The sequence below is a fragment of the Haematobia irritans genome, chromosome 1, assembly GCF_050003625.1.
Source record: "Haematobia irritans isolate KBUSLIRL chromosome 1, ASM5000362v1, whole genome shotgun sequence".
Lineage (NCBI taxonomy): Eukaryota > Metazoa > Arthropoda > Insecta > Diptera > Muscidae > Haematobia > Haematobia irritans.
In genome coordinates, this window is record NC_134397.1 from 42,623,708 (window position 1) to 42,633,700 (window position 9,993).

General features: G+C 30.2%; 2 protein-coding genes across 2 annotated transcripts; one reads left to right on the plus strand and one right to left on the minus strand.

Annotated features, from left to right (window-relative positions):
- Positions 1-1,228: 1,228 nt before the first annotated feature.
- On the minus strand, positions 1,229-2,864 carry CstF50 (cleavage stimulation factor subunit 1 Cst50). The gene is made up of 3 exons (XM_075290079.1): positions 2,707-2,864; positions 1,741-2,605; positions 1,229-1,677 (listed from the first exon to the last, which is right to left on the minus strand). Exons 1-3 carry the CDS (start codon positions 2,778-2,780, stop codon positions 1,339-1,341), a joined length of 1,278 nt encoding a protein of 425 aa, XP_075146194.1. The 5' UTR covers positions 2,781-2,864; the 3' UTR covers positions 1,229-1,338.
- An 826-nt stretch (positions 2,865-3,690) lies between these two features.
- LOC142220762 (nucleolar protein 16) lies at positions 3,691-4,714 on the plus strand. The gene is made up of 3 exons (XM_075290080.1): positions 3,691-3,896; positions 4,056-4,310; positions 4,379-4,714. The coding sequence occupies exons 1-3, from the start codon at positions 3,799-3,801 to the stop codon at positions 4,617-4,619; spliced, it is 594 nt and encodes a 197-aa protein (XP_075146195.1). The 5' UTR covers positions 3,691-3,798; the 3' UTR covers positions 4,620-4,714.
- The last annotated feature ends 5,279 nt before the right edge of the window (positions 4,715-9,993 follow it).

Consider the following 9,993-nt stretch of genomic DNA (forward strand, 5'->3'; position numbering starts at 1 on the left):
ATTTTCTATAGAAATAAAATTTTGACAAAATTTTCTATAGAAATAAAATTTTGACAAAATTTTCTATAGAAATAAAATTTTGACAAAATTTTCTACAGAAATAAAATTTTTGTTGTTTTTTGATTTCAGCTTAAAACCATGCATTGACTAAACTACAAGTGTAGCTTAACCAACTGAGGAAAATAATGTTTGTCAAAAGGAAAAAAAAGATATGTTTGTACGAATTTATTTCGGCATAAATAAGCCGGCTATCATGCAAAACCTTTTTTCGGAAGGTTTAAGTGTGTTTCATTGTTGGGTTTAATGAACTGCCTGAATTTATTCTGATAATTGGTTGATAGTTTTGCTGCAAATAGAGGATGCTGATGAGGAATGTGTAATTCCGAAACGTGCGTCCATCCACCCATCTTGCAGTCTATAGGGCTTAGCCCAAATAAATTTGACAAACATTCTTTTCCTCTGTTGGTTAAGCTACACTTGTAGTTTAGTCAATGCATGGTTTTAAGCTGAAATCAAAAAACAACAACAATGCTTAAAGAACAAAAAGCAACAATAACAAAACAAAACGAATGAAATAAAATTTTGACAAAATTTTCTATAGAAATAAAATTTTTTTATTACACTTTTATTTTCCTATTATCTAATTTTTGCAATTTGAACCACTTGAACCTGGGTGTATTGGCACCAGAACGGAACTCTTAAGGACACTCGCCATCGAACGGGAAAATAGCGTAATTTGTAATCCCGCGATGGGCTTAATAAGAAATATTTGTGGACCGGCATCGAATTTATTTTCTGGGAACGTGTTCCATTTGCTAAACTATTCATATAAAAATTATTTTCAAATTTTTTTCAACTACTGACTTTATGGCTGTAGCTATAAAAATTGCCATTGCTTTGCAATATCATCAGAAGTGCTTCTTTCAAACTGTTGAAAAAATTTCTGTTGATTACCGAAGGAATTGTTAATCCTCCATGTCAATTTTGTAAAATATACCAACACTATGAGTGTTGGTATATTTTACCAGCCCCTTTTATCAGAGATATAACAATAATGGATTACTCCGTTGTATTTGTCCGTGAGTCCAAACAAACATCAGATACGAAATTTTCAAATGCAAATGTATATAAAAATTATACCGTGATGATGTTATTCTCCCTAAATGTCAAATCTAAATTGATTCATCTTCATCCAAATAAATGCCTAATAACAAAACAAAACAAAATCTATCATGAAAAGTTTGAATTTTTGTTTTATTTAAAACTACCGCAGACGAAGCTTAAAACTACACACATCGCAATGTTGGGAAAAATGATATCAAATAACACGCCACCCGCCTACTGATTGGTAGTACGCCTATACCAAAATCTTGCACGAAAATCATCAGAACATGTTAGGAATGCTGGAGAATTCGGTGAATGCGTAATAAAACGTACTGGACCATTGTGGCCCAAAGACATTAAATTCAAACGGCTGCCATTACGAGAATTCCAAGAGCATAATGAAGTTGTGGCTTCGTCAGGAAATAGAACATAGTCTTCGGTATGATTGAAAACGGCCTGGGTATTGTGCTCTTGTTTTCCTGTAGTTCCGGCACCCGTGTATGTCTGAATAGGACGGCTAGTACAAAGTTCCCACAAATAGACCAATGAATCTTTGCCAGATGAGAGTAAATACTTAAAAGAGACAAGAAAACATTTAATATGTGCTACAAATAAACACACAATCATTTCAGTTACCTTTCCATTGCGTGTAAATTGCACTGAAAATATTTCAGCACCACCATGAGCATCCGGTATGGTATTTATACAACGGCCACTTACACCATCCCAAATTTTAATGCAACCATCAATACTTCCAGTTGCATATAATTTGGCGGTGGGCGCAAACCTAACACAGGTTATGGAACCATTATGGTGCTGTGAGGCTATAGCACTAACAAAGCACTGAGCTGTTTGTACATCATACAGTCTTAGCAGAGAATGCTCGGTACCAATTGCCATATAATCACCAGTTGGATGGAAGCCCAAACATGTTACTGGTTCACAGTCAGTAAATACCTTGTGGGCCTTTTTCACCGAGGGCTTGGCAATATCAAATAACTTGACGGTACCATCACGTGAACCTGAAGCCAAAATATGCTCCTTAGGATGAAATTCCAAAAATGCTACCTCATCCGTATGATCATAGAGAGTACGAATAACAGGATGACCTTGCTGTTCTCTTCCCGTATCTATTTCTTCGGGAGCTGATTTTGCCAACATACGCTCAACATCCAAAATTTTTATACTAGCATCTTGACTACCAGTGGCCACCAATGATCCATCGTGACTAAATGCTCCTGCCCGACACGAGGCTTTATGGGAGGTGACATAGGCCGTTTCATAAGAAGCAGGTTCCGGTGCCATAGCAGCAGCATCTGGCTCGAATTCCAAATCAATACAAGGTAATACATCATCTTTGGCTGCTGGCTCCTTGTCGGACAATGATTGCATGCCGGCTATCATTACATGTAGAAGACGCTCACTAGGAGTACACTCGTCGGCTTTAACCAGCATGGAAAGTTCCATAGCAAACTTCTCCAAACCATCGTACATAAGTTGACTAGAAATATAGGAGAAAGGTTCAGTTTTTTCTGAAGAATGCCGATTAACTCCTCCTTGAGGTCTTATTATCGAGGTGTAACCAAGACTATAATATCTTACCTGATGATCAGCCTATATAGTATTTCTCGGTTTTTAACTAGATTTCTAGGATCCAATATTTGTATGTCTCGCATTCTGTTCGTTTTTTAATACCACACAAATTTACAAATGATTTGTTTATACTGTGTATTATTCACAATAGACTGATTCGGTGTTTCATTGTTTATAATTAATGTCAAACGTGTTGTAGCGTATCCACTATGTCGTATCAATGAATCTCTGAAAAGTAATTTCTTGAGAATAAATAAGGAAGAAATTAATTATTCTGTAAAGGTGTGTACTATGTTCGGTTTTCGAGTTGAAAATCACTTTATTTTCGCGATTACTTTTCCTGAAATAATCAAAATTATAAATGAATATAGACATATTTCTGTAAAGTCTTGCCGAAATCTAGAGGAACAAGAAATTGCATATCAATTGACTTAATCTATCTGCTTTATATTGAACTGTGTTAATAAAGTAACCGCGAAAATTTCAACACGAAAAGCGAACATAGTACTTACCTTAAGCCGGTAGCTTTGGTAAATAGTGCTTTCAAATTTATTAAAGCTTTTAAGGGTCACCGCAAGGCATATTAATTAAAGGTAAAGTCACGAGCAAGCGTGTGTACCCCCCCCCCCCCATGATATTAATAATGTCAAACTAAAATGGCAGATCACTCAAGTTTTGTTTGTATGTGTAGTGTTGTTGTGTTTGTGTATGTGTAGTGATGTTGTATTGTTGAATGCATATATAAAACATCAACATTGTTGAATACTAAACGTAAACAAAGCCTTTGACAAGATGAATGTCGATATTAGTCACCTGATTGCATGACTTTACCTCTTTAATATGCCTTGGGGTCACCGTTTATCATGAAATCATACACATAATATGTGTATGAATGTCCTATTAATACTATAACGCAATATATCATTCACAATAGTAATCAAGTCACATCCAAACCTACTGGCAACTCTCTCTCTGATTTTTTTTGGAGTATGTTTACATTCTCCTTAGAGATCTAGCACGTGTAAACATCTTGGTTGTTCTCAAGTTCCAATCCATAGTATCGCTTCATAATATCGCTTCGAATAAAAAGCTAGTAAAAATATGAAAATAAGAAGGAATCATCGCCAAAAACGTTATCGTTATAATGTAAATAGGAAAACGCTTAATAAAACAAGATCATCGACTGGAAAAATCAAAGAGTGAGTATGCAAACAGATTTGGATGCAAGAATATAGTGACAGAAAGAAACCCTTTGGACAAAGAAATTCTTTTACCAACAAAATCTTCCGGTCTAAAATATCCATACATCCTGTATTATCTTTTCTTCTTTAAAATTATTGTTTACATTTATTTTGTAGTCCCGTGTTAAAGAAACTATGGGAGGAAACTAAGAAACCCGGCACTAACTTTCGTGAAATGGGATTAGCTGTAAATCCCAATAAATCTGTGCCCATACCCAACTTCAAATCAGATCGATTGAAAATGACGAAAATTGTTAATGGTTTTGTGGAAGAAGAAATCACCGATGAGGATATCAAACAAACGCCAAAGAGGGGACATGTTGTCCATGATTTAGAGGAAATGGCCAAACAGAAAGCCGACTCTAAGCTTAGGTAAAATTGAAATGAATTGTTTTTCCAGAAACAGAATATCTAAACGCTTTTTGTTCTACTCTACTTAGATTACCAAAAGGTGTTGTTAGTCATCTTACCTACTTCTTGGATAAATATCAATTTAATTATAAAGCAATGGTTACTGATAGACGAAATCACGACCAATGGACATGGAAACAATTTCGTATGAAAATCAAACAATTTATGAGTATTCCTGAACAATTCAACATGTATTTAGAAAAGAAAAAATTACCTCTGGATAAAAAATTAGATTGGCCTGAATACGATTCGGATAGCGAATGGAAATGAATGTTTTATCGTGGATGTAAAGGCTATGCTACTAGGATGTAAGTCGTCATTTTATTATAGTTTTTGTAGACATTAATAAAAACAAACAAAATTTAGTCTATTGAGTTATTTTTGCCAACTTTGGTCATATTTTTTTTATGAAACACTGAATATGCTTGAATCGATCATATATTAAACGGACCTATCAAAGAAGAGAGTTTCTAAATATTTGGAATAGTCGACTTTGCTTGAAATATTGAACAGCGGTTAATCTTTGTGTGTTTCATTTTTTTACAATCACGTTATATCCTTCAAAAATAGAGCTTTCGTGATGAAATTTTGCACAAACTAGACTTTTGTTTGGTAGCAAGTAGAGTTCAAAGATGAACAATAGGCTATTTTTTTAAATAGCCGTTGCTACTTTTATGCGATTTTCATGAAATTGAAAATGTAGAGTTATTTTAGGTCCATAAGAAGCTGTGCTAAATTTTGTATTTATCAATCCATATTTTGATATAGCCTCGATATAAACCGATCTCCTGATTTGATTCCTTGGGGATGTGGAAGCAGCAATTTTCATATAATTTACTAGGAATTTGAAATTTAGAGCTATTTTTATATTTTGTAAAGAGTTGTGCCAAATCTGTCCATGTTTTTATAGAGACTGAACTACCGATTTGACCTCTTGAGGGCTACGTAGCACAATTGCGCCAATCAAGCCAAAAATAACCTGCCATAATTTGAAGAAAAAATTACCAAAAAACTACCAAACAAAAAAATCTTAATATATTGCAAAATTTTATTTCTATAGAAAATTATGTCAATTTTTTTTTTTGTATAGAAAATTTTGTCAAAATTTTATTTCTATAGAAAATTTTTTCAACATTTTTTTTTCTATAGAACATTTTGTCAAAATTTTATTTCTATAGAAAATTTTGTCAAAATTTTATTTCTATAGAAAATTTTGTCAAAATTTTATTTCTATAGAAAATTTTGTCAAAATTTTATTTCTATAGAAAATTTTGTCAAAATTTTATTTCTATAAACAATTTTGTCAAAATTTTATTTCTATAGAAAATTTCGTCAAAATTTTATTTCTATAGAAAATTTTGTCAAAATTTTATTTCTAAAGAAAATTTTGTCAAAATTTTATTTCTATAGAAAATTTTGTCAAAATTTTACTTCTATAGAAAATTTTGTCAAAATTTTATTTCTATAGAAAATTTTTTCAAAATTTGATTTCTATAGAAAATTTTTTCAAAATTTGATTTCCATAGAAAATTTTTTCAAAATTTGATTTCTATAGAAAATTTTTTCAAAATTTGATTTCTATAGAAAAATTTTGTCAAAATTTTATTTCTATAGAAAATTTTGTCAACATTTTATTTCTATAGAAAATTTTGTCAAAATTTTATTTCTATAGAAAATTTTGTCAACATTTTATTTCTTTAGAAAATTTTATTAAAATTTTATTTCTATAGAAAATTTTATCAAAATTTTATAGAAAATTTTGTCAAAAATTCATTTCTGTAGTAAATTTTGTCAAAAATTTATTTCTATAGAAATTGTTGTCAACATTTTATTTCTATAGAAAATTTTGTCAAAAATTTATTTCTATAGAAAATTTTGTAAACATTATATTTCTATAGAAAATTTTTTCAAAATTTTATTTCTATAGAAAATTTTGTCAAAATTTGATTTCTATAGAAAATTTTGTCAAAATTTTTTTCCATAGAAAATTTTGTCAAAATGATATTTCTATAGAAAATTTGGACAAAATTTTATTTTTATAGAAAATTTTGTCAAAATTGTATTTCTATAGAAAATTTTGTCAAAATTTCATTTCTGATGAAATTTTTGTCAAAATTTTATTTCTGATGGAAATTTTGTCAACATTTTATTTCTGATGGAAATTTTGTCAAAATTTTATTTCTATAGAAAATTTTGTAAAAATTTTATTTCTATAGAAAATTTTGTCAAAATTTTATTTCTATAGAAAATTTTGTCAAAATTTTATTTCTATAGAAAATTTTGTCAAAATATTATTTCTATAGAAAATTTTGTCAAAATTTTATTTCTATAGAAAATTTTGTCAAAATTTTATTTCTATAGAAAATTTTGTCAAAATTTTATTTCTACAGTAAACTGAAAAAATTTAAATTGAAGAGTTGACAAACAAAATTTTATTTTCTTTAAAATTCAGTCTAAAGGAACTCTTGACAACAATCTTCCAATGGAATTTTGTTTTTTGAAATATAGTGAAAAGTACTTTTTCGCTTAAAAAATACCTTTTTTGTACTTTCTTAAAAATTGTATTTTCCATCGCTGGCACGCACCTTTAGACAGAATTTAAAGTCTCCCTCTAAACATACAACTTTACTGCATATCTAAAAACTTTTGTTACAAATTTCAAATTTATATTCGGAAATCGTATTATTTGAACCGATTGGGTTGGAGGTAGGGTTTTTTTCCCGAGAACGGGATCCCGGGAATTCCCGGGAAATTGCTATTTTTTCGCTCCCGCTTTCCCGGGAATGAAGTGCGGAAATTCCCGGGAAATTTTCTTTAATAGATATAATAGAGGGTTTTATATAGCAAATGACGGTTGAAATCTAGTTAAAGTGAATTTTGGAAGTGTAATGTGAATAACTATGGTACCAAGTCGTAGTAGTTGCCTTGAGGAGCATACATAGTCGTGGGTTCCAATCCAGAATCCAACGGGCTCCCAATTGTTAAAAAGAAGTTTGCACTTCCTAATTTATGATTGTCATATTTCTGTAAACCGACATTCCGATAGACTGGTAGGCTGAGTAAACCTTTAAAAACAACGGGACATTTTACCTTATGTAACCCACGTTGGCAATTGCATAATTTCAAAATTTCATAATTATTGCAAGGATGTTCTTTTTATGAAATAAGAAAATTCCAACCTTTTTAAAGATGTTTAATTTAATTTCAAAGTTATACCTTATACACATTAGGCTTGAAATCTATTAAAATTGGGGTTTAAAGCCCTTATTTATAGGGCATACGACAATTGAAATCTAGTTAAAGTGGATTTTGAAAGTGTAATGTGAATGTCGTATTACATGGTAGTGTTTCCCTTTTGGGAATATTGACTGAATATGTGCATTTATTGACCCCGTTGAACGATGGTGAAATCGAAATAAGTTTCTTTCATTTTCAAACTGGTTTTTAGTGTTACAAAAAATCCCACTATATAAATAGTGTTCTTCCGAAAACTATACCGAAAGAGACTGCCTTAACCATTGTCAAAATGTTTTGTATTACAAAATATTTCTTATTTTAGTATGATTTATGGCTGATGTAAGAGAACAACATAATATATATTATTATTATTATTACTACCTTATAACCGTAGCTTTAGGCTATTTCTAATTTATTAAAATGTCTAAATGTATTCCACATCAAAGTAGGTTTCCCTTTGACCGGGATCCCGGGAAATTCCAAAAAAAAAATCCAGCTTTCCCGGGAATGCAAAAAGTCCGGGAAAAAGAAAACCCTAGTTGGAGGAGCGAGGGTTCCACCAAATACACCTGAAATACTTTGTATTAAAACTTGTTTATCAGCAGCAAAAAGTCATGATGTTATATAGGTACTGTATATGACCATCCTTTACGAGGAGATCCTTTAAAAGAAAATTATTGTAGGTGTTCAATGGTAGTGGTTAGTTAAGTTAGATTAGGTTAAGTGACTAATTAAATTCTAATATGGTTAAAGGACATCAAACGAATCGGCCACAGAATTGCTAATTTCATATAATTAGTTGTATACTCATATTGGCCCCCATTTTATTGCCCACTCGTTTAAAATTGAGAGATATATAAAAATATGGTATGTATTAATTTTATTTTTTTTTTTCTTTTATTTACGATGTTTTAAGAATGAAGCACATACATTTATAGTATTTCATTATTTTCTTTTTATTTCATGGTATTTTGTTTTTTTAATATAATATGAAGTTGTTGTTGATCTTGTTGTGTGTGTATTTTTTTATATAATATTTTTCAATTTGTATCCCTTTTGCTTGTTGTTATGTATTCATTTCGTGAAAATATGTCATCATTACATTTGCTGTGATTCTCTAAAACCAGCATCTACACATAAAAAAGATCTCTAGATTTTGAGATAATATTGAGGTTTTCATTATATGGTGTGTGTTTGTTTGTTTTTTAATTTCAAATCGGAGCTGTTCATTTACTGGTGTATTGCTTATATGCGTTTTGTGTTGGATTTTGTTTTGTTGAACAAACAGATGATAAACATAAAAGCTAGTCTTGGGGCTTTTCCTTTTTTTCTTCCTCATTGGAACCAATTATATTGGAATTTTAATGCCAAAATGGCAAACGATCAAAGATCTCTTTGCTTTTATAAATAAGTAAGTAAGTATGTATGTATGGTATGTAATATCAATCAATCTTTGAAAAAAATGCACACATTTAATTTTATTTCCTTTGCGCAAATGGAAATTTATTATTTTTTAGAAATATTTTAACTTTTTGTAATGAATTCTTCTTGGGTTTCATATCAGTTTATGTGTAATCATTTAACAAAGTCAAATGAATTAGAAGGTTTAATGCAATTATGATGTTTTATATAAAATTGTGTTATTGTGTTTTTTATGAGATGACAGTTATCAATGATTTTAGGATAAGCTACAAAGAATTCAAGCCAACTGAACTACGCATTGATATAGGAACTCGTTTTTAATTTCAATTGGGATACTAGAAGGATAACGTTTTGCAAGGCAATTTCTTGGTATTTAGGGCTTTTAGTGAATAGGTATCATAATCAGAAACACACAAAAAAATAATTCTGATTCAAAACGAAATTAATTGATTCAATTAATTTTTTAATTGAAATGTCTTCAATCACAGAAATGATAGTATCAATTAAAAAAGTTAATTGATACTATAAATTTTTGTGATTGATTTTTGTTTCAATTAAAAAAATTTTAAATTTTTAATTGAATATTTTTTAAAACTCAATTAAGAATTTAATTGGAAACATTTTCGTGAATTTTTTTTTTGTGTATAAGCCTCAATTCTTGGCTACCTTGGACCCACCATGGCCAAGCAATTTAATATTCTTCTTACTTCCACTATCCCATTCTTCTTCAGATGTATATATACATATACGATTATTAGGTCCTATTATCTTTTGCAGTAGACTTTAAGAAAATTGTGTGGCATGACAAATATAGTATTGAAAATAGGTTGTGATTATAAAACATCTACAATTGAAATGGGCTCTTTGCAGGATTTAAATAAAATTGGCATATTCCTAGATTGATGCTGCATACAAATCATATAGAGATCTGATAAAGATGAGTTTGTAGATGAAATTGTTGTTGTTGTAGTTGGTGACATTGATT

Coding starts and splice junctions, on each gene's coding strand:
- CstF50 (XM_075290079.1), bottom strand. CDS start 2,780: ATGCGAGACATACAAATATTGGATCCTAGAAATCTAGTTAAAAACCGA. Junction 2,606..2,706: donor CTATATAGGCTGATCATCAG/GTAAGATATTAT, acceptor CTATATTTCTAG/TCAACTTATGTACGATGGTT. Junction 1,678..1,740: donor AATTTACACGCAATGGAAAG/GTAACTGAAATG, acceptor GTCTCTTTTAAG/TATTTACTCTCATCTGGCAA.
- LOC142220762 (XM_075290080.1), top strand. CDS start 3,799: ATGAAAATAAGAAGGAATCATCGCCAAAAACGTTATCGTTATAATGTA. Junction 3,897..4,055: donor TCGACTGGAAAAATCAAAGA/GTGAGTATGCAA, acceptor TTTATTTTGTAG/TCCCGTGTTAAAGAAACTAT. Junction 4,311..4,378: donor AAAGCCGACTCTAAGCTTAG/GTAAAATTGAAA, acceptor TACTCTACTTAG/ATTACCAAAAGGTGTTGTTA.